Source organism: Pantherophis guttatus, chromosome 16, assembly GCF_059756535.1.
Source record: "Pantherophis guttatus breed Tessera chromosome 16, ASM5975653v1, whole genome shotgun sequence".
NCBI lineage: Eukaryota > Metazoa > Chordata > Lepidosauria > Squamata > Colubridae > Pantherophis > Pantherophis guttatus.
The window spans coordinates 4,330,467-4,354,407 of NC_142078.1; the positions used below are offsets into that span (position 1 = coordinate 4,330,467).

At 50.0% G+C, this 23,941-nt stretch overlaps 1 protein-coding gene across 2 annotated transcripts in view; it reads left to right on the forward strand.

The window, feature by feature from the left end:
• NR5A1 (nuclear receptor subfamily 5 group A member 1) overlaps positions 1 to 22,916 on the forward strand; it is a 47,013-nt gene extending 24,097 nt beyond the window's left edge. The window contains exons 5-7 of one of the 2 annotated variants that reach the window (XM_087879882.1): positions 12,057 to 12,176; positions 12,709 to 12,856; positions 20,532 to 22,916. In XM_087879882.1, coding sequence (XP_087736008.1) covers positions 12,057 to 12,176; positions 12,709 to 12,856; positions 20,532 to 20,779 — 516 coding nt within the window. In that variant the 3' untranslated portion in view covers positions 20,780 to 22,916. Of the gene's footprint in view, positions 1 to 12,056; positions 12,177 to 12,708; positions 12,857 to 12,955; positions 13,152 to 20,531 lie in introns of those variants that run through there. The other variant, XM_087879883.1, reaches the window with a different exon arrangement.
• Positions 22,917 to 23,941: the final 1,025 nt, after the last annotated feature.

The following is a 23,941-nucleotide window of genomic DNA, read 5'->3' on the forward strand; positions in this document are numbered from 1 at the left end:
GAGGAAGGGAGGAGGAGGGAAGAAGGAAGGAGAAAGGGAGGAGGAGGAGAAGGGATGAAGGAGGAAGGAGGAAGGAGAAGAGGAGGAGAAGGGATGAAGGAGGAAGGAGAAGAGGAGGGAAGAAGGAAGGAGAAAGGGAGGAGGAGGAGAAGGGATGAAGAGGAAGGAGAAAGGAGGAAGGAGAAGAGGAGAAGGGATGAAGGAGGAAGGAGAAAAGGAGGAGGAGGAGGGATGTAGGAGGAAGGAAGGGAGAAGGAGGAGGAGGGATGAAGGAGAAAGGAGAAAAGGAGGAGGAGGAGGGATGAAGGAGGAAGGAGAAAAGGAGGAGGAGGAGGGATGAAGGAGAAAGGAGAAGAGGAGGAGAAGGAGGGAGGGAGGAGAAAGGAGGAGGAGGAGGAGGAGAGATGGAGGAGGAAGAAGGAAGGGGGGAGGAAGAGGACTGTGGGGTCCTTGGTGCTCTCTGAGCTTGGATATTTTTGTGCAGGCATTTCATGACCCATCTAGATAACATCATCAGTGCTACCGGTAGAAGGGAGGAGGAGGAGAAGGAGGAGGAAGGAGGAAGGAGAAAGGGAGGAAGACTGTGGGGTCCTTGGTGCTCTCTCTGAGCTTGGTGGTTTTCTTGCAGGCGTTAAATGACCCATCTAGCTTACATCATCAGTGCTCAGTGCAATTTAATCCCTGGCCATCATGTGTCACTCAGTTCTGGAGAGAGAGTCCAGAAGGACATAAGCGGATGGCAAGGAACCTCCCCTGCCTCATTGAAATAGGGGGAAGGGTCTCCGCAGAGAATTCCGAGTCTCAGGTCTTCTCAGCCTGAGTAAACCCCAAATTATGAGGATGGGGGAGAGAGAGAGAGAGAGAGAGAGAGAGAGAGAGAGAGAGAGAGAGAGAGAGAGAGAGAGAGAGAGAGAGAGAGAGAGCTAAGTATGACTTGAAGGAATATGAATGAGGTGGGGGGGGGACACAAGGCTGTGCTCTGCTCCTCTTGGGGGGGGGCTTTTCCAGACTCAGGCATACAAGGAGCACCCCCTCCTCTCGCCAGCACGGAGGAAGTTCCCTAGTCCGCACGCTCAGAGAGCCCCATGGGCTTGATGGTCGGTGTGGAGCGGAGACAGATTCAGAGGCTTGCATCTCCTCCTTGGAGGGGAGGGGTCTTTCTCCCCCCCCCACCTCTTTAGGATTGCTGGAGGGGGCCAGTGGCTGGAGGCCTCTTGGAAAGCCCCCCCTCCCCTCCACCCCCAGGCTGCTCCTTTGCCGTTTTAGTCACAACAGTTGTGTGAGAACAACAACGAGCGAGTGGGGGGGGGGAGAGTCTGGAGATAGGAGGAGAGGTCTGGCTTTGGAAGCAAAAATGTGTGTGGGGGGGTGTTATTATAATCCTAAATTATGGGGGCTGCTGGGAAACGCCACACCTGGGATCTCGGGAGCAGCCCCCTTGTGGGTTCTCGGATCCCCTTGCCCTCCGCCTGAGCTGGCTGGGGCTGATGGGCTCCGGTGTCCATCCAGAGCTGCTGCAGATTTCGTGGCAGGGGAGTCTGCCTGTTTCTATTTCTCTTTTCTATTTCTCCACTGTTTTCTGTTGCTCCTTCTCTTTTGGGGAGGGGGTTTCTCCCCCCCCACTTCTTCTTGGCTTGGAAGAAGAGAGAAAAGTTGTTCCGGCACCCCATTCGGACGACTTGCGAAACCTCAAATTAAGGTCTCCAAAGGGGCCAAGACAAATTAACCCGGGGATGGGTAGGTTTGATACTAAGGTTCGGTTCATACATGCTGGATTTCCCACCCAGACAGAGCCGGAAACCCCCCCCTCCCACTTTTGCTTAGTTTAGGATGTGTTGTGTGAACCTGATCTCTGTTGGGGAGGGGGGGGGAAGCAGAGACCCCCTTCTCCCCTTGGGTTCCTACTTGCAAACCTTACAAGCATTGATGCTGGGCCCTTGTGAACTGCCCTTGCTCAAGATCCCCTCCCCCCTTTGATTTTGTGGAGGGTGGGGCAGGAAAGATACAGATTTAACAAGTTGGAAGGGACCTTGGAGGTCATCTAGTCCAACCCCCCGCCCAAGCAGGAGACCCTACACCATTTCTGACAGATGGCAGTCCAGGCTCTTCTTGAAAGCTTCCAGGGATGAAGCTCCCACAACTTCTGAAGGCAACTTTTACTTCCATGGGTTTATTGTTCTGACTGTAAGGAAATTCCTCCTCATTTCCAGGTTGAATCTCTCCTTATTCAGTTTCCATCCATTGTTCCTCGTCTGGACTTCGGATGCTTTGGAAAATAGCTTGACCCCCTTCCTCCTCTCTGGGGCAGCCCCTCAACTATTGGAAGATGCTCTCCTGTCTCCCCTGGTCCTTCTCTTCACTAGACCAGCCATGCCCAGTTCCTGCAACCGTTCATCGTATGTTTGAGCCTCCAGTCCCCTCATCATCCTGGTTGCTCTTCTCTGCACTCTTTCTAGAGTCTCCACATCTTTTTTATAGTGTGGTGACCAAAATTGAATGCAGTACTCTAGGTGTAGTCTTACTAAGGCTTTGTAGAGTGGTATTAGTTTAAGGAGGGCTTAGAAGGCTAGTCTCCCTCCTCTGCAAGTTACCCAGCATGCCTTGGGCTAGGGGGGATTGGGCCCTTCTTGCTTCTCCTTAACCCAAGGGTCTGCAACCTTAAATACTCAAAGAGCCATTTCCCACAGAAAATGGCTCTCCGTATCTCTCTATGTCTCTCTCTCTCCCTCTCTCTCTGTATCTCTCTATGTCTCTCTCTCTCCCCCTCTCTCTGTATCTCTCTATGTCTCTCTCTCCCTCTCTCTCTGTATCTCTCTATGTCTCTCTCTCTCCCCCTCTCTCTGTATCTCTCTATGTCTCTCTCTCCCTCTCTCTGTATCTCTCTATGTCTCTCTCTCCCTCTCTCTGTATCTTTCTATGTCTCTCTCTCTCCCCCCTCTCTCTGTATCTCTCTATGTCTCTCTCTCTCCCTCTCTCTGTATCTCTCTATGTCTCTCTCTCTCCCTCTCTCTGTATCTTTCTATGTCTCTCTCTCTCCCTCTCTCTGTATCTCTCTATGTCTCTCTCTCTCCCCCTCTCTCTGTATCTCTCTATGTCTCTCTCTCCCTCTCTCTCTGTATCTCTCTATGTCTCTCTCTCTCCCCCTCTCTCTGTATCTCTCTATGTCTCTCTCTCCCTCTCTCTCTGTATCTCTCTATGTCTCTCTCTCTCCCTCTCTCTCTGTATCTCTCTATGTCTCTCTCTCTCCCCCTCTCTCTGTATCTCTCTATGTCTCTCTCTCCCTCTCTCTGTATCTCTCTATGTCTCTCTCTCCCTCTCTCTGTATCTTTCTATGTCTCTCTCTCTCCCCCCTCTCTCTGTATCTCTCTATGTCTCTCTCTCTCCCTCTCTCTGTATCTCTCTATGTCTCTCTCTCTCCCTCTCTCTGTATCTTTCTATGTCTCTCTCTCTCCCTCTCTCTGTATCTCTCTATGTCTCTCTCTCTCCCCCTCTCTCTGTATCTCTCTATGTCTCTCTCTCCCTCTCTCTCTGTATCTCTCTATGTCTCTCTCTCTCCCCCTCTCTCTGTATCTCTCTATGTCTCTCTCTCCCTCTCTCTCTGTATCTCTCTATGTCTCTCTCTCTCCCTCTCTCTCTGTATCTCTCTGTCTCTCTCTCTCCCCCTCTCTCTGTATCTCTCTATGTCTCTCTCTCCCTCTCTCTCTGTATCTCTCTATGTCTCTCTCTCTCCCCCTCTCTCTGTATCTCTCTATGTCTCTCTCTCCCTCTCTCTGTATCTCTCTATGTCTCTCTCTCCCTCTCTCTGTATCTTTCTATGTCTCTCTCTCTCCCCCCTCTCTCTGTATCTCTCTATGTCTCTCTCTCTCCCTCTCTCTGTATCTCTCTATGTCTCTCTCTCTCCCTCTCTCTGTATCTTTCTATGTCTCTCTCTCTCCCTCTCTCTGTATCTCTCTATGTCTCTCTCTCCCTCTCTCTGTATCTCTCTATGTCTCTCTCTCTCCCTCTCTCTGTATCTCTCTATGTCTCTCTCTCCCTCTCTCTGTATCTTTCTATGTCTCTCTCTCTCCCTCTCTCTCTGTATCTCTCTATGTCTCTCTCTCCCTCTCTCTGTATCTTTCTATGTCTCTCTCTCCCCCCTCTCTCTGTATCTCTCTGTCTCTCTCTCCCCCTCTCTCTGTATCTCTCTATGTCTCTCTCTCTCTCCCTCTCTCTGTATCTCTCTATATCTCTCTCTCTCTCTCCCCCCTCTCTCTGTATCTCTCTATGTCTCTCTCTCTCCCTCTCTCTGTATCTCTCTATGTCTCTCTCTCTCCCCCTCTCTCTCTGTATCTCTCTATGTCTCTCTCTCTCCCTCTCTCTCTGTATCTCTCTATGTCTCTCTCTCCCTCTCTCTGTATCTTTCTATGTCTCTCTCTCTCCTCCCTCTCTCTGTATCTCTCTATGTCTCTCTCTCTCCCTCTCTCTGTATCTCTCTATGTCTCTCTCTCTCTCCCTCTCTCTTTATCTCTCTATGACTCTCTCTCTCCCTCTCTCTCTGTATCTCTCTATGTCTCTCTCCCTCTCTCTCTGTATCTTTCTATGTCTCTCTCTCTCTCCCCCCTCTCTCTGTATCTCTCTGTCTCTCTCTCTCCCTCTCTCTCTGTATCTCTCTCTGTCTCTCTCTCCCTCTCTCTGTATCTTTCTATGTCTCTCTCTCTCCCCCTCTCTCTGTATCTCTCTATGTCTCTCTCTCCCTCTCTCTGTATCTCTCTATGTCTCTCTCTCCCTCTCTCTGTATCTCTCTATGTCTCTCTCTCCCTCTCTCTGTATCTCTCTATGTCTCTCTCTCTCTCTCTCTGTATGTCTCTATGTCTCTCTCTCTCTCCCTCTCTCTGTATCTCTCTCTCTCTCTTCCCTGGCCGCTTCTCCATCCCCCACCGTCGTCCTTACCTTCTCAGGCCAGGGGAGGAGTGACTGGGAGGGGAGGGGCAGGGGCGGGGCCAGCCAGTGGTGGGATCACCTGACAGGGAGCCACAGCAGAGGGCCCAAAGAGCCGCATGCAGCTCTGGAGCCGCAGGTTGCTGACCCCTGTCCTTGCCACATCATCGTTGGCTGGTTTCATCTGGATCACGACGATCTCCGTTCCCGGCACTAACTCCTTAGGACTGGGGTGTCATACACAAGACCCCCGGGCCGGATCTGACCTGCAATGTGGGGCCGTCCTCGAAAATGTAAAAACAGCGGCCCGCGTCGTTTCGGCCTGGTCTACCCAGTGCAAAGGAGAAACATGCCAGGAGTTTGAGGAGTGGCATCAAGTTGGCCATGCCCACCCAGTCAGCCACATCTCCCTGGCCCTCGAGGTCAACCACAGCCCTGATGCAGCCCTCAATGAAACTGAGTCTGACACCCCTGGGGACAATTTGTTTTTTCAGGAGACCCTTCCCCCTTCCCCTTATTCCTTTTATTTATTGTATTTATTGGTTCGATTTATATGCCACCCTTCTCCGGAGACTCAGGGCGGCTTACAATGCGTTAAGCAATAGCCTTCATACCTTTTGTATATACCTGCTTAGTAGGACTTTCACCCCCCCTCCCTTCCTAAGCGGTGTTATTTTTTTATACAAAGTCAGTTTATTGCCCCCACAATCCGGGTCCTCATTTTACCTACCTCGAAAGGATGGAAGGCTGAGTCAACCTTGAGCCTGGGGAGATTTGAACTTGCAGTAGTTGCAGGCAGCTGGTGCTACTTAACAGCACTTTAGTCCGCTGCGCCACCAAGGCTCTTTTTTTTTTTAGAGGGCAAAGCAGTTAGCAAGTTGCAGTATCCAAGCAGACGATATTAAGCTCGGCTATTTTCTGCTAGGCTTCTTTATTTCTTTATTCATTTATTGATTTATCAAATTTACTAGCCGGCCATCATTCAGCTGGATGAAGGTTTCCGGTGTGATGCAAGGCTTGGAGAGGGGGAGGTGCAGGGTGGGTTTGGGGAGGAAAGGGTGGGGTCCATCACCCTGGCACTTGAAGGGCCCACCTTCTGACTTGTGAAGAAATGGGATTGTCTCTTTTCCCCACCCTTTCACAGACTGTCCAAGTGACAGCTTCCATCTTCACCAAATAATTGCGTGCACACCTAAACTTTCCCTACAATGTAATTGTGGCATCCTGGGTGAAACGCCCACCCGCATTCATCCCTGGGATTGTGGTGTGTTTGTGTATGTGTGTGTGAGATAAAGGGAATATTTGTGCACCCGGCATTCGTAGAGAGCCGGGCTCTGCAATTTTGAATTTTGTTGGTAGACTTGCAAAAATGCGTCTGGTTTCATATTTTGGCTCGTCTGCAAAGGAAGCAGCAACAATGAAAAGAAATGCATATGCACACAATACACACCACCTATACAACACACAAACACACACACTCAGCCCCCTTGCCTTGAATCCCAGCTCAGAAATCCAATCTAAATGTAAGAGGTGAATTTGATGCGCCTCTAATCTTTGCGCAAACTGGAACTTTTCTTTAATTATACACTTAGGGCATTCCTTCTTCTCTTAGAAATTTCTGGAAATCCCTCCTCCCCTCCACCCCCCAACCCCAGATGAAATGGCCTTGTTAGCCAGCCTGGAAACAATTTTCACCTCTAAATAGCCCCTCTGGACTACTGATTGCTGTCTTAAGGATCTTGTGCCTTACTTATCTTTATCTCTGATCTCGGACTGACCCCCGCTAGGTTTCTCTTTCCCCGCAAAACGTCAAACCCAACTTGAATACAGGAAAAAAAAGACCCTTTTCCTACCACGGTCGGACTTTTCAACCATTTTATGAGATCCCATGGCTTCAAGATGTTACAGGTACCTTGTATCCCTGAAAATAAGACCCAACCAGAAAATAAGTCCTAGCATGATTTTTCAGGATGCTCGTAATATAAGCCTACTCCCAAAATAAGCCCCAGTTAAGATTGTCAGCCAGACGGATGCATTTAGTACCATATTTCCCCCAAAATAAGACCCAACCGGAAAATAAGCCAGATGGATGCATTTAGTACCGTATTTCCCAAAAATAAGAGCCAACGGGAAAATAAGTCCTAGCATGATTTTTCAGGATGCTCGTAATATAAGCCCTACCCCCAAAATAAGCCCCAGTTAAGATTGTCAGCCAGATGGACGCATTTAGTACTGTATTTTCTCCAAAATAAGACCTAATCGGAAAATAAGCCAGATGGATGCATTTAGTACCGTATTTCCCAAAAATAAGAGCCAACGGGAAAATAAGTCCTAGCATGATTTTTCAGGATGCCCGTAATATAAGCCCTACCCCCAAAATAAGCCCCAGTTAAGATTGTCAGCCAGATGGATGCATTTAGTACCGTATTTCCCCCAAAATAAGACCTAATCGGAAAATAAGCCAGATGGATGCATTTAGTACCGTATTTCCCAAAAATAAGAGCCAACGGGAAAATAAGTCCTAGCATGATTTTTCAGGATGCTCGTAATATAAGCCCTACTCCCAAAATAAGCCCCAGTTAAGATTGTCAGCCAGATGGAAGCATTTAGTACCGTATTTTCCCCAAAATAAGACCTAATCGGAAAATAAGTCCTAGCATGATTTTTCAGGATGCTTGTAATATAAGCCCTGCCCCCCAAATAAGCCCCAGTTAAGATCGTCAGCCAGATGGATGCATTTAGTACCCGTATTTCCCCCTAAAATAAGCCGTAACCAGAAAATAAACCCTAATGCGTCTTTTGGAGCAAAAATTAATATAAGATCTGGTCTTATTTCCAGGGAAACATGGTAGTTCATTTAGCGACCGTACAACGGCACCGGGGAAAAAGCAAATGCGGAAAAATAAAAGTGAAAAGACGTTTTTCACAGGACCATTGTAGCATTCCCCAAGGTCATGTGATGAAAATTCAGATGCTTGGCAAAGGGCCCATATTTATGACGGTCAGTGTCCCAGGGTCACGTGATTCCCCTTTGGCGACCTTCCGACGAGCAAAGTCAAAAAGGGAAGCCGGATTCACTTAATGACGGGGTTACTAACTTAACAACCGCGGCGATTCCAATGAACAAACCTGGCAAGAAAATGTCATAAAACGGGGCAAAACTCGCCTAGCAAATGTCTCGCTTAGCAACAGAAACTTTGGACGCAGTTGTGGTTGTGAGTCAAGGACTATCTGTACTTGTTGCCCTACAAATGCAGACAGACATGGATCTTCTAGGAAATCCATGCTAGATTAGACGCAAACGTCAAAGCTTTGGAATAAAAAGTGGCCTTTTGCACAGGCAGCTAACAGTGGTCCCTCTCCTTTGTAGGAGTTGGTTTTAAATTGCAGGATCGAACCAGCTTCTCTCCGCATCCCCCCTCCTCCTCCTCCTCCTCCTCCTCCTCCTCCTCCTCCTCCTCCTCCTCCTCCTCCTCCTCCTCCTCCTCCTTATCTCCTTCCTCTTCATCTTCTTCTATTTCTCCTCCTCCTCCCCATTCTTCTTCTTCTTCTCCTTCTCCTTCTCCTTCTCCTTCTCGTCCTTCTTCTTCTTCTATTTCTCCTCCTCCTCCTCTTCTTCATCCTCCTCCTTCTCCCCATTCTTCTTCTTCTTCTTCTTCTTCTTCTTCTTCTTCTTCTTCTTCTTCTTCTTCTTCTTCTTCTTCTTCTTCTTCTTCTTCGTCTTCTTCTTCTTCTCCTCCTCCTCCTCCTCCTCCTCCTCCTCCTCCTCCTCCTCCATCTCTTCTTCTTCCTCCTCCCCATTCTTCTTCTTCTTCCTCCTCCTCCTCTTCCTCTTCTATTTCTTCTTCTATTCCTTCTCCTCCTCCTCCCCTTCTTCTTCCTCCTCCTTCTCCCCATTCTTCTTCTTCTTCTTCTTCTTCTTCTTCTTCTTCTTCTTCTTCTTCTTCTTCTTCTTCTTCTCCTCCTCCTCCTCCTCCTCCTCCTCCTCCTCCATCTCTTCTTCTTCCTCCTCCCCATTCTTCTTCTTCCTCCTCCTCCTCTTCCTCTTCTATTTCTTCTTCTATTCCTTCTCCTCCTCCTCCCCTTCTTCTTCCTCCTCCTTCTCCCCATTCTTCTTCTTCTTCTTCTTCTTCTTCTTCTTCTTCTTCTTCTTCTTCTTCTTCTTCTTCTTCTTCTTCTTCTTCTTCTTCTTCTATTTCTCCTCCTCCTCTTCCATCTCTTCTTCTTCCTCCTCCTCTTCTATTTCTTCTCCTATTCCTCCTCCTCCTCCCCTTCTTCTTCTTCTTCTTCTTCTTCTTCTTCTTCTTCTTCTTCTTCTTCTTCTTCTTCTTCTTCTTCTTCTTCTTCTTCTTCTTCTTGTGGTTGTGCGCTTGAGGATGAATCATACGACGGGTAGCCGATTCTAAGAGGTTCTCCCCTCCCCTCCCCTCCCCACTGATGGGGAAGTGATAACTTAGTTTACAAACCTGGTTTTTTTTTTTCCTTCTCAAAGGTGGTTTCAGTTGCTTTCGCCGGGTTTGTCTGGCAAAACATAGTTTTTGCTAACAGGAGATTACTGGCCACCACCATACAGAAAAGATGTTGAGACTCTGGAAAGAGTGCAGAGAAGAGCAACAAAGATGATTAGGGGCCTGGAGACTAAAAACATATGAAGAACGGTTGCAGGAACTGGGTATTTGTAGTCTGATGAAAAGAAGGACGAGGGGAGACATGGTAGCAGTCTTCCGATATCTCTGGGGCTGCCCCAAAGAAGAGGGAGTCAAGCTATTCTCCAAAGCACCAGAAGGCAGGAGAAGAAGCAACGGGTGGAAACTCATCAAGGAGAGAAGCAACTTAGAACTAAGGAGGAATTTCCTGACAGTGAGAACAATGAATCAGTGGAACGGCTTCCCTCCGGAAGTTGTAGGTGTTTCATCTGATGGCTTTCAAAAAGAGACAGTAACAGTAGAGTTGGAAGGGACCTTGGAGGTCATCTAGTCCAACCCCCTGCTCACGCACTACTAGGGATTCGAACCACCGAACTGCCAACCTTTCTGATCGACAAGCTCAGCGTCTTCGCCACTGAGTCCCCTTAGTCAGGCTAACTAGGGCAACCATTTGTCTGAAATGACACAGGGTCTTCCTGCTTGAGCGAGAGGTTGGACTAGAAGACCTCTGAGGCCCCTTCCATCTTTATTTTTCTATGTTCCCTGACGCTGAGTCCATGGGTTCAGCTGGGGTATATGTCCTATAGCAGCGGTCACCAACTGGCGAGAAAATTTTGGTGGTCCACAGAACAATTATTTGCATTTTTAAATATTGCACTAAATCAGGGGTCCTCAAATTACGGCCCCTGGGCCGGATACGTGCAATGAACGTTTGTGTTGCTGCAGAGAGTCTCCCCTTTCGGGGTCTTCTTGTGTGGGTCGGAGGGGGGCAGAAATTCCGACTCGGGGTCTGCTTCGGCCTCCTGGTGTGGGGCTTTGGGCGAAGGCTGGAGGGAAGAGCCGCTGGTGGCAAAGAGCCGGAGGGCCTCGTTCCAGTGGGACTGCATCATGGCCTGGAACTGGCTGACCATCTCAGCCCGTTGAGCCTCCAGGCGCCGGTACCTGGCCTTGCACTCCCGCAGGTCTTCCCTCTGCTTGGAAAGCCTATGCTCCTAGTCCTCAGTGAGGTGCTTCTGCTGAGCCTCCTTCTCGGCCAGATCCAATCTGAACTGAGCTCTTTTGCCAACTCTTTCTCGTAGTGGCTGCTTAGCTCCAACAACTGCTTCCTGTTGGGGCCCTAAGGAGCCCAGGCGGGCAGGCGAGGAGTGGCGATTAGAGGCTGGCAAGGTGCCCCTCGATGTGAGTAACATCGATTTGGCCACGCCCACCCAGTCACATGACCATCTTGCCACGCCCACCCAGCCATTCATTAGGCAGATCGTATTAGTGGTCCGCGGGATTTAAAATGATGAATTTAGTGGTCCCTGAGGTCTGAAAGGTTGGGGACCCCTGTCCGATAGGACTAACCAGGTTGTGTCTGAGTAGCTTTGGGATCTAGCGGGAGCCCTCCAGAACAGGGGTTTGTTTGTTTTGTTTGTTTGTTTTATTAGATTTATATACCGCCCTACTCCCGAAGGACTCAGGGCGGTGAACAGGCACAAAATAAAATACATAGATACCAAAGTTAAAAAACATAATTAAAACCAGATTAAATAATTTAGCCCGAGACAATTAAAAAATCCCAATAATTTAAAACAGATTAAAATTTCGATGTAAAAGAATTTTAAAACAGGGGAGAAAATTAGGCCAGGCCGGCTTGCTGGAATAGGAGAGTCTTAAGAGCACGGCGGAAAGTGCGCAGATCCGGGATCCTCCGTATCTCTGGGGGAGCTCGTTCCAGATAGTGGGTGCCCCCACAGAGAAGGCCCTCCCCCTGGGGGCTGCCAGTCAACATTGTTTAGCTGACGGCACCCGGAGGAGCCCCTCTCTATGAGAGCGTACCGGCCAGTGGGAGGCTGCTTGTGGTAGTAAGCGGTCCCGTAAATAACCAGGTCCTAAGCCATGGAGCGCTCTAAAGGTGGTGACCAAAACCTTGAAGCGCACCCGGAAGACCACCGGGAGCCAGTGCAGCTCGCGCAATGGTGGTATACCACCATTGCTCCAAAGCCATGTTATCTTCAAAGGATTATGAGGTGGCTTCTAAAACAGGCTGATCCCCCCCTCTTGCAGGGTGAGATGGGCTACAGCACCTGGGATGCTCAGATCTGGCCCACAGGGCTGCCCTGGAAACAGCAAAGGACCGGCCCGCGGTGCGTCTACCAGCGAAAATGGATTTCGGGAGGCTTCCCGAGCTCCGTTTTCACTGGCAGAGGATTGCAGGAGGCTATCGCAGCCGAAAATGGAGCAGGAGGCCGTCGTAGCTGAAAACAGAGCTCACAAGGGCCATGGGTGGCCCTCCCAAACTCCGTTTTCCCTGGCAGAAGGTTGCAGGAGGCTATCGCAGCTGAAAACGGAGCTCGGGAGCCCTTTTTCGCTGGCAGAGTGCTCCGGCTGCCATAGGCGCCCCGGACACAAGTGACGTCGAGCTGGTCATGCCCTCCCCGAGGTCAAACACAACCCTGATGCACCAGGTTTGACACCTCGATTTCTGTCAAATCCTGTTTTTCCTTCTAGGTTGGGGACCAGATGAAACTTCTTCAGAACTGCTGGAGCGAGCTGCTGGTGTTCGACCACATTTTCCGCCAAGTCCAGTACGGGAAAGAGCACAGCTTGGTGTTGGTGACAGGCCAGGAGGTACGAATGGGGAAATGGAGGCTCAGGACAGGTGGAGAAGCCCTGCCGGCTCATTTTACGCTTTTGTCTCGGGGGGGGGGCAGACAAAATAACCCCCATCTTATTGCATTTAATCCTCGTTAAATGGTGAAGCCCCAATCCTGCCTGATTTTACCTTGAGAACAGCCCCCACTGCATCGCCAGGTAGGGTGCAGTGGTGAAATCCTCTGAAGTCTGCTACCGGTTCTGTGAGCCTGCTACCGAGTGCATTGCGCGTCACAGCTAATCGTCACCCAGCTGATCATCGGAAATACCGGTTCGCCCGAACTGGTAGCATTTTTTATTACCGGTTTGCCCGAACCGGTCTGAACCGGTAGCATTTCATCCCTGGTAGGGTGGCCAGGTGTGCTCTGATCTCAGACGGATTGAGGGGTCCAGCCCAAACAGATTTGGAGGTGTCCTTTGCACCCTTTCATCATTCTGGGGTGGGGGAACCACAGGAGAAGACCCGGCATGGACGTCCTTTCTCTCCCCTTCTCCCCCTCCTTTCTAGGTGGACATGTCGACCCTTGCCACCCAGGCAGGATCTATCCTGAACAACTTGGTGCTGAGAGCTCAGGAGCTGGTGCTGAACCTGCACTCCCTCCAAATAGATCGGCAAGAATTCGTCTGCTTGAAATTCCTGATTCTCTTTAGCCTCGGTGAGTGGGAAGGAGTGGGGATGGGAGAGAGGGGAGGGCAGTCCTGGGGACCCCACGATGGGAACGGTGGAGATCAATTGAAAAACCTCTGCACAACAGATGTTCAGGAACCATGGGATGGAACTGTGGGGAGCAGGATCCCCAAAGTCCTGTCCCACAACTGTCCGTGAGCCACGGTGGCGCAGTGGTTAGAGTGCGGTACTCCAGGCTACTTCTGCTGACTGCCGGCTGCCTGCAATTTGGCAGTTCGAATCTCACCAGGCTCAAAGTTGACTCGGGCTTCCATCCTTCTGAGGTGGGTTCAAAGGAGGACCCAGATTGTTGGGGGCAATATGCTGACTCTGTAAACCGCTTAGAGAGGGCTGTGAAGCACTGTAAAGTGGTATATAAATCTAAATGTTATTGCTATCTGGATGAAAAAGCCCCCTCCCCGAGACTTCAGTCCAGCTCCTCTTGATGTGCCCATCTCCCCACTTGGCCAAAAATATCTGTGGCTCTAATAACAGGAGACGAAACTCTTCCTAGATAATTTTTTTGGGAAGAGCTGTCCAACTTCTCCGATGCCAAAATCAAATTTCGCTCCATTTGTAGGCTTCATTCCACCTGCATTGTTTCTGCTCCAACTGTTCCAGGTATGATGTTCCAGGTATGCTCACTTCTGGGACAGGTATTTCTTGGTGGACAAAGGAGAAGATCCCTGGGCCCGGATCTAGGCTTATCTGTCTCTCCTTTTTACTCCATTGTGTAACCAAGCATCATAACCTATGATGTCAGCAAACTCTGGTTGGCTTGTTCCATTTCCTTCCCTGCCTGGCTGGGTGGACTTGTCACCCACTGAGGTGTGGATCTGCCAGCCTAGAACCCATTTGCGAAGGGAGAGCCCAGCAACATCTCCAACTTCTGAAGGTGACTTATGGAAGGCCACCACCGGAATCCTAGCAAGCAGACCTCCGATGGAGAGGGACGCTCAACAGCCACCTCTTGTAGATGTTGTGTTGACATGAACATCTCATGAACATGTCAACATCTCCTAGATGTTGTGAACGTGTCCGGCTGGTCCATACGTGCCACCAACCTCTTGACCTCATCCAGCTTCTGAAGGCCATCTTAACATTCTCCAACGAAGCATCAGATTAACAGAGTTGGAAGGGACTTTATAGGACATTTAGTCCAACATCCCCCATCTCCCAAGCAACACCATTTCTGACCGATGGCAGTCCAGTCACTTCTTAAAAGCCTCCAGGGATGAAGCTCCCACAACTTCCGAAGGCAACTTCTGTTCCATGGGTTGATTGTTCTCCCTGTCAGAAAATTTCTCCTTATTTCTAAATTGGAATCTCTCCTTGGTCAGTTTCCATCCATTATTCCTTGTCTGGCCTTTGGAAACTAGCTTGGCCCCCTCCTCTCTGGGGCAGCCCCTCAAATACTGGAAGATGCTCTCCTGTCTCCCCTGGTCCTTCTCTTCACTAGATTAGCCATGCCCAGTTCTTGCAACCGTTCATCGTATGTTTTAGCCTCCGGTCCCCTCATCATCTTGGTTGCTCTTCTCTACACTTTTTCTAGGGTCTCAACACTCATCTTTTCCACACCGTAGAACTATCATTTCCCGCTCCCTCCGCATTGCGTTAAAATGACTAGAGCTGGAGGGATCCGTGTGTACCTCCCTTCCTCGGTCCTGTATGCGAGTCTTATCCGTCAGGGCCTGTCCTGGCCTTTTGCCTTCCTTGGGGTTCCGCTGCACCCAGCCCACCTCCCCTATTATGTGTCCCCGGCTGTAATTGCGCTCTGCCAGAGAATTTTCCACCTCTCCGCCCCCCTCCTCTCCCCGTGGCACAATCCGTGCGCCTCCCTGCACACATGTGCACAAGAGGCTTGCCATTTCGAGTCGTAAATAGATTTCTCTCTCTCTCTCTCTCTCTCTTTTTTTCTTCTTCTTCTCCTTGTTCCCTCTTCCTGAGTAGCTAAAGAGGTTTAATTAAAATTAGGGCTTCTCTAAGCAGCAATATTTATGAGGACGGCACAGGTTAGCTTTGTTCTCCAGAGGGGTTTAATAGAGCCTTAATGGATTGACCTACCCTGCATCTTCGTACGGGCGACTGACTTCCATTCTCCCAGCAGCCACTCCAAACGAAGGGGGGAGCAGAGCGAGAAAACGGCTTTTTATTGCGGGCTGCATTCCCATAAGCGATGGCAATTTATCAGAAGCCTCCGGCAAACAAAGGCAACTGTGAATGAGAGGAACACTTGAGAGCATAGAAATAGTCTCTTCCCCCCCCCCCCACATCTCATCCCTTTCCAGTGGTTTCCCCCCCCCTCCCTTCTTCGCCAGGGACTGGGGCTTTTGTCGCAGGACGGAGGGAGCTGAGCTGGGGATGGGGAATGGCATTCTTTATGCTCCGTCTCCCGCAGGAATGAAAAGATTATTCAAATATTCAATTAAACTGTGAATAGGGTGCCTTCTCCAAACCAGGTGAGTTCATCGCCACGAACCTGCTATTGTCACGCCCAGCGCAGCGGAGAGAGAGAGTGAGAGAGAAAGAGAGAGAGAGGAAGGGAGAGAGAGAGAGAGGAAGGGAGAGAGAGAGGGAGGAAGGGAGAGAGAGAGAGAGAGAGGAAGGGAGAGGAAGGGAGAGAGGAAGGGAGAGGGAGAGTTGAGAGTGAGTGAGAGAGAGAGAGAGTGAGAGAGATAGAGAAAGAGGAAGGGAGAGAGTGAGAGTTGAGAGTGAGAGAGAGAGAGAGAGAGAGAGAGAGGAAGGGAGAGAGAGAGAGAAAGAAAGAGAGAGGAAGGGAGAGAGGGAGAGAGAGGAAGGGAGAGAGAGGAAGGGAGAGAGGGAGAGTTGAGAGTGAGTGAGAGAGAGAGAGAGTGAGAGAGATAGAGAGAGAGGAAGGGAGAGAGTGAGAGTTGAGAGTGAGTGAGAGAGAGAGAGAGAGAGGAAGGGAGAGAGAGAGAGAAAGAAAGAGAGAGGAAGGGAGAGAGGGAGAGAGAGGAAGGGAGAGAGAGGAAGGGAGAGAGTGAGAGTTGAGAGTGAGTGAGAGAGAGAGAGAGAGAGAGAGGAAGGGAGAGAGAGAGAAAGAAAGAGAGAGGAAGGGAGAGAGGGAGAGAGAGGAAGGGAGAGAGGGAGAGTTGAGAGTGAGTGAGAGAGAGAGAGTGAGAGAGAGAGAAAGAGAGAGGAAGGGCGAGAGGGAGAGTTGAGAGTGAGTGAGTGAGAGAGAGAGACAGAGAGAGAGTGAGAGAGAGATAGAGAGGAAGGGAGAGAGAGAGAGAAAGAGAGGAAGGGAGTGAGAGGGAGAGAGGGAGAGAGAAAGAGAAAGAGGGAGAGAGAGAGAGAGAGGAAGGAAGAGACACACGGGGAAGGGAGAGAGAGAGGAAAAGAAAGAAAGAAAGAGAGCTGACATTTAGCCAAGATGCGTGCTTTCTGGTGAATGGGAGGGAAGGTTCTTTGTTTTCACACACACACACACACACCTGTGACTTTCTATTATCCCCCACCCTCACGCCGTCCATTTGCGCACGTTCAGTGGAGGGGAAGAGGTGGGAATTGCCCATTCTGGAATTGAGTAGGGCGTGGCCTGACCATTCCTTCTCCCAGTCAAAGGTCTTTCAGGAAAGGTAGAGGTGCCAGAGATGTCCCTGTTTTGGGGGGGCAGGGTGAGGCTCCTGGAGACATCATGATGATGATGATGATGATGATGATGATGATGATGATGATGATGATGATGATGATGATAACAACAACATTATTGTCATTTCGTGATATATCCATACAACAAAACTGTATATTCCATACAACGAAATTCACTTAACACCCAAAGACCAGGTCCAACACAGAGAACAATCCCTAAACACCCCCACCCCCCACCATAAATCCCCCACCCCTAAACCACCCAAACATCCACACAACAGACCAAGTAATGCTAATAATAATTTCCCAGGAATTAATAAGATTGCAATGCCGATAAAAGAGGATATTTGTAGCTCAGGGTTGCTATTTGAGGGGTCCTCGGTGCTCTCTGAGCTGGGTGGTTTCCTTGCAGAAGTTTCACGAGCCAAACTAGGTAACATCACCAGTGCTAGAAAGGTGTGGGTTTTGCTCTCTCTCTCTCTCTCTCTCCTTCTCCCTCTACCTCTCTCTTTCTCCCTTCCTCTCTCTCTCTCACTCTCCCTTCCCCCCTCTCTCCCCCTCTCTCTCCCTCTCTTTCTCCCTTCCTCTCCCTCTCTCTCTCTCCCTCTCTCTCTCCCTCTCCCTCTCTTTCTCCCTTCCTCTCTCTCTCTCTCTCCCTTCCCCCCTCTCTCCATCTCTCTCCCTCTCTCTCTTCCCCCTCTCTCTCCCCCTCCCTCTCTCTTTCTCCCTCTTTCTCCCTTCCTCTCTCTCTCCCTCTTTCTCCCTCTCTTTCTCTCTCTCTCTCCCCCTCTCCCCCTCTCTCTCCCTCTCTCCTTCTCCCTCCCCCCTCTTTCTCTCCTCTCTCTCTCCCTCTTTCTCCCTTCCTCTCTCTCTCTCTCTCTCTCACTCTCTCCCTCTCCCTTCCCCCCTCTCTCTGTCTCTCTCCCCCCTCTCTCCCCTCTCTCTCCCTCTCTCCTTCTCCTTCTCCCTCTCCCTCTCTCTTTCTCCCTTCCTCTCTTTCTTCCTTCCTCTCCCTCTCTCTCCCTCTCTCTGTCTCTCTCTCCCCCCCCCTCTCCCTCTCCCTCTCTCTTCTCCTTCTTTCTCTCCCTCTCCCTTCCCCCCTCTCTCTGTCTGTCTGTCTGTCTCTCTCTCTCTCTCTCTCCCTTCCAGCCCTGATGATAATACCTAGTTGGGTAATGTAATGTCTGCAAGGAAACCACCCCGCTCAGAGAGCACCAAGGAACCCCATCAAATTGCAATCATTCCATTCCATCCTTTTGGAGACATTCTGTCTTTGCAGGGGCTCAGAGTTCATACCGACCTGAGGGCGCATCATCCAAGCGTTTCTCAACCTCGGATATTTCCAGATGCATGGACTTCAATTCCCAGAATTCCCCAGGGCAAGCATTTCCCAGATTTCTATGGCAGGCTGGGATATTCTGGGAGTTGAAGTCCACACGTGGTCGCCACGAAGTTGAGACACTAGAAAGAGTGCAGAGAAGAGCAACAAAGAGGATTAGGGGGCTGGAGGCTAAAACATATGAAGAACGGTTGCAGGAATTGGGTATGTCTTGTTTAATGAAAAGAAGGACCAGGAGAGACATGATAGCAGTCTTCCAATATCTCAGGGGCTGCCCCAAAGAAGAGGGAGTCAAGCTATTCTCCAAAGCACCTGAGGGCAGGACAAGAAGCAACGGATGGAAACTAATCAAGGAGAGAAGCAACCTAGAACTCAGGAGAAATTTCCTGACAGTGAGAACAATTAACCAGTGGAACAACTGGCCACCAGAAGTTGTGAATGCTCCAACACTGGAAGTTTTTAAGAAGAGGTTGGATAACGCTTTGTCTGAAGGGGTGGAGGGTTTCCTGCCTAAGCAGGGGGTTGGACTAGAAGACCTCCAAGGTCCCTTCCAACTCTGATTCTATTTATTCTATTCTATTCATCTTGAAGAGAGAAATGGCGATCCAATCAAGAGCTGCAGTATTAATTGACAATAAAATAATTATCAATTAATTAATAATTAATTGCTGTTACTAAATTTGGGACATCTCAAACAGGTGCCTGGGGAAACTCGGCAGAGCCAGAGCCAGACCAAACAAACAAACAAACAATTAAATTTATCTGGAAACATCTATGAAATACTTGAAATTGTGCAATAGGATCAGGGTGGATAAAAAGCAATGATTTTTTTTTAAAACATCAAAAAAAAAACCAGATTTTTTTGATTTAAATTGCATTTTTTTTTAATTTAAATCGGATTTTTTTGATTTTTATCGAATTTATTTTAATAAAAAAACTTTTGGGGTAAAAAATCTATCGTAAGGTAGTTTTCTATTTAAGATCCATAAATAATTTAGTTTATTCAGCATGAAACGGAGCTTAGTTATGGAGCAGGAGGCTGTATATTCTGCAACACTGGGACTATCGGTGAGTCAACAGTGGGTCAAAGGAATAGCAGAGATGACAGTTGCTCTTTAAAAATTATGATTTAAATCGAGCTGTTTTAAATCAAGCCTTTTTACCAGTGATTTAAATCGTGATTTAAATCGTGATTTAAATCAACTCGATTTAAATCAAATCCACCCTGAATAGGATGTTTCCGACAATGACCGACCGAGACTAATAGCGATGGGAACCAAGGTAAGCCGGTTTTTATCAGGTGGCTCGCACACCTGCCAGCTACCTTGCTGGCTTTTCTGCAACATAGCCTCTGCTCTCCGTAAAGCTCCGTTGCCCACAATATACCCACGATCGCCCATCTGTGCCAGGCAGCGGGGATCACGGTTTCTATGCCGGCTGAGCCGCCTGCCGGCTTTGTGGAGGCCAAGCAGATTAAGGACAATCTCTCCGGCCGGAGTTTGGAGGCGAAGGCAATCTGGTGCCTCATCTGGCAGGGAGGCGAGGACAATCCAGGCAGCGAGGGAAATTGCCTTGTTTACCTATTGTGACATTTTCCCTTGCTGGGTTGACATAATCAGAGCCGGGAGGGACCTAAGAGATCATCCGGTCCAACCCGCCCTCCCTCCTGCTCAGGGTAGGATTGACTGCAGCATCCGAGACCGCCCGGCTTGTATCTAAAGAAGATCAATCCTTTAAAAAAAAAAAAGAAGAAGAAGCCAGCGTTAAGCAGAGACATTGGTTAGATGCGTTTTGCCTTGTTTTACAACCTTTCTCATCCCCGTCGTTAAGCGAATCGCTGCAGTCGATCAGTTCATAACAACCCGGTGATTCAGTGAATCTGGCTTCCTCATTGACTTCGCTTGTCAGGAGGTCGCAAAAGCGGATCACGCGACCCCCCTCCCTGGCCGTCGTAAATACGACCCCGTCGCCAACGTTTGCAAGCGATCCCAGGGAGTCTGCAAAACGGTCTTGAAAGTGTGACAAACGCTCACCGTTTTTCAGCGCCGTTGTAAGTCTGAACGGTCACTGAACGGATTGCTGTTACAAGGCCTCCTGCTCGGATGGGCGCCCAGCGAGTTTCGCTCTACGACCGTGATTTCCGCCGCTTGCCCTAAGCCAGTGATGGCTAAACTTTTTGCCATTGCGTACCAGGAAAGGGAGGGGGGCGGGGGAGGTTCACGCACGCGTGTGCCCACACCCATAATTTTATGTGCCCCGCCCAACCCCCCCTCCCCCCTTGCTCCTGGCCCGTTTTTCTTTGTCACCCGGCTCCAGATCCTCTCTATGCATCTGGGGAGGGCGTAAACAGCCTTCCCCACCTACCCCCAGGCCCTCCGGAGGCAGAAAACAGCCTGTTTCCCTACTTCTGGTGGGCCCAAAAGGCCTGAAAATCAGGTGGCCGGCATGCACATGCGTGCCAGAGCTGAGCTGGCGTACCCACTGATATGGCTACGCGTGCCACCTGTGCCACGCGTGCCATAGATTTGCCATCACGGCCCTAAGCGAATCGTGGCCGTTGTTACATTAGTGACAAACGGACTGATTCCGCCTGCAAATTTAGCCGTTTGCAGACTTGCCAAACTCCTGGCTGGGGAGGGGGGGGGGCGGAAGGAAGGAAGGCTGGACTGACACCCACCTACCCCTCTTGCCCGTTTTCTCCTTTTGGCTGCAGATGTGAAGTACTTGGAAAATTCCAGTGTGGTCAAAGAAGCTCAGGAAAAAGCCAACGCTGCCCTGATGGAATACACCATCTGCCATTATCCCCACGCCATGGACAAATTCCGGCACCTGCTGTTCCAGCTGGCCGACATTCGGGCCCTCAGTATGCAGGCCGAAGAGTACCTGTATCATAAACACCTGGGCGGGGAAGTGCCCTGCAACAACTTGCTGATTGAAATGCTGCACGCTAAGCGGACTTGAGGGCGACCGACGGACGGACGGACGGACGGAGGAGGAGGAGGAGGCTGGGGCGATGGGGGAAGGGGTTGACAATTAAGGGGAGGCTCTCCCCAGCCTCTGGGTTTTGACCCCGCGTCCTTTCATTGTCCAGCGTGCTGGAATCAGACCAGTTCCGCCCTATTTTTTGTCCCAGGTTTTTGGGAAACCTGAAAAAGGAACTTACTTAAACTTTGGAGGGCGGCCCTTGGAGATGGTTTGGAAGCTGCAGGAAGTCTGCAGTGGGTGGATCCCAAACATGGGTGGGTGGGTAGGTGTGAGGGGGGGAGAGAAAGGGGCAGCCCTGTCTTTCTTCCCCCACCCCACCCCGGCCTCTAGGTCCATCCCCCCCTTCTTTGTCCCAGGAGTGCTGCACATCCGAAAAAAGGGGAAACCTATTAGCATCCCCTTGGAAGGCATAAGTAGGGCCGTTCCCTCTGCCATATCCGATGCATTTTATTATTTTTTTTTTGCAAGGAAAATGCGGGTACCACCCGCACCTCAAACACGGCCTTGAAGATGCTTTTGGGGTATCCGGAGATCCGAGCAACTTTGGGAAGGCGCATGGGGAATCATTCCTCCTTCCCGCTCATCCTGCTTCTCGATCTCCCAGTGGGAAGAAGCCAAGATCTTTTTGCAAAAAGTTTTAACAGAACTAGTTCCGTTTTCAGTTCAGTTCGCATGGCATCTCTCCCCCCCCCCGGCATTCGTTCGGTCCACGGTACGGTGACTTGAGAGTTTGAGGGCCGTATCCTAACGAAGTTGGGTCCTCTCCGGAGGCTTGTGAAGCGGAAACCTCTCGAGGGCATGAAATTGTTAACTGATTCTCTCTCTCTCTTGGGTTTTTTTTCCTCCCCTTTTTCTTTTTAGCCTAGCCATTTAATTTTATTGGTTGCTCCATCCAGCAAGAAGCACTTCGTTTTTTTTCAACGGCCTGTGAAGGGAACAGTTGCCATGTGTCTTTGATAAGAGTCCCTTCCCAGAGTCCTAAATCCGTGTGTTAATTTCATTAACGAATGAATTTCTCAGCCAGGAGGACTTTTTCTTTGTGGCAGGGAAGGGTGTGTGTCCAGGAAAGGCCAGATTTTGACCGTAAAGCCACCATCCATCCAACAGTGATTCTCACCGGCGTCCTGAGATTTTCCAACCCTTCCTTAAAAACCCATTCCAGCTTGCAAGAAATCCTGAACTTACTTGCTCGTAGAGATACGGTGTGTGTGTGTGTGTCTGTTTCCTATGAATGTGTGTCTATTTTAAGTAGTTCTCAAAATTCAAGATTCCTGTTGAACCCCTGGTCCACGAAGGTCAAAACCTCTTCCTGTTTCTTTTTCTGGTAGCTTTGTTCCTCTTTGCTTAAAAACCAGGGTATTTTTTTTTGCAAAGAAATTTGGGAGGGGTGATGGTGGAATCATTTCCTTGAGAGCTCTGAACGTCCAGTCACATCATCCGGTCTTGGCAGGGACGGTAAAATTACAATATTTTTAGCTGAGCGCTTCAGGGCTCTTTCTTTAAGCAGACAAGCCGGGGATGGATTGTGGGACACCCACCCCCAAGGAATAGGGATGAAAAGAGTTTGGGGATACAGTGGGGCGCATTTTCCTTTCCTTGTCCTCATCCCCCACCACATCCCCAAAAAACCCCTCCAATTCGGCCTCTTCGGAGCTGTTGAGTGCCTTCCCACCCAGGTCTCGGCCACGGTCCGATTCTGCTCCCCCATCCCTGCTCCTCCATGCTGCAAGGCTGGTCTCTCTCGTGATGGCTTGTCTCTTGTGTTTTCGACGCCGACGCCTTTCCTGCTTCGTTGTGTGACTTCGGGACAGCCGTCTCTCTCTCTCTCTCTCCCCGTGTGCGTCCTGTGGATCTGCGTGGTGTGGTTTGAAAGAGTTGGGAGGATGTCCTCTTGGAAAGCAAGCATGCTTTCTGGGTTTGCCAGTGGATCTGGGGGAGGATGGGGGTGGGGGTCTTCTTTTCCCCAGCCCTTCCCAAACATGAAAAGTGCTCTTAAGTGTCTATGCCCCCCCCCCACCCCCACACCCTTCCTGTCCTCCTTCCAGAAGTCTTTATGGAGTTCTACCTTGCCGAATTCAGACATTCCAATAAATTTTGTAATTCTGCTACGGTCCATTTCTGAATAGTTCTTTCTTTGCCTTGGGTGGTGTCAGTAGTGGGTTTCAATTTTTTTTATCTACCGGTTCTGTGGGTGTGGCTTGGTGGGCGTGGCATGGCTTGGTGGGTGTGGCAGGGGAAGGATACTGTAAAATCTCCATTCCCACCCCACTTCAGGGGAAGGATACTGTAAAATCTCCATTCTCTCCCCAATCCAGGGGAAGGTTACTGCAAAATCCCCATTTCCTCCTGATCAACTGGGACTCGGAAGGCAGAGAATAGACGGGAGCGGGGCCAGTCAGAATTTTTACTACCGGTTCTCCGAACTACTCAAAATTTCCGCTACCGGTTCGCCAGAATTGGTCAGAACCTGCTGAATCCCACCTCTGGGTGCTGTCCTCGCAACCAAGAACAGCAGAAGGGGTGGGGTGGGGCGGCAGGTGGGACCCCGAAGACTTGTATGGGGGGGGGTGTCTGAATCCACAGATGTGGAGGGTGGGAGGAAGCCGGAGAGAGAAAGGCCACTCAGCACCCTTTTTCCAGTCAACCAAAAAACGGGGCCATGTTGGTTTCAAAAAAAACGAAAACACAAAATTCTGGGGAATTGTCCTTGCCTAGCTTACAAAGCTGGGATGTCCCTCCTCTTTTTCCTGGACAGCAAAGCAGGGCTTGGAGCCTAGCCAGGGATGATAAGACACCGGGCCCAACTCCAGCTGCAGGCGTGGGGGTGACTCGGAGGAGGTGGCCCGTTTCCCCCTGTGAAAAGGCTGCGGGTGAGGGAGGGAGAGAGAGAGAATCTTGTTTGAGAAGTTGGTGAGGAGGAGGAGCAGAAGGGAGGGAGAGAAGGAAGGAAGGAAAGAAGGAGAGAGTTAAGGAAGGAAAAAATGAGGGAGGGAGGGAGGAGAAAGTTAAGGAGGAAAGGAAGGATGGTAGAAAAGGAAGGAAGGAAGGAAAGAAAAAGATGGGGAGGGAGGGAAGGCGGAAGGAAGGAAAAAAGGGAGGGAGGAGAAAGTTAAGGAAGGAAACGCGGAAAGGAAGGAT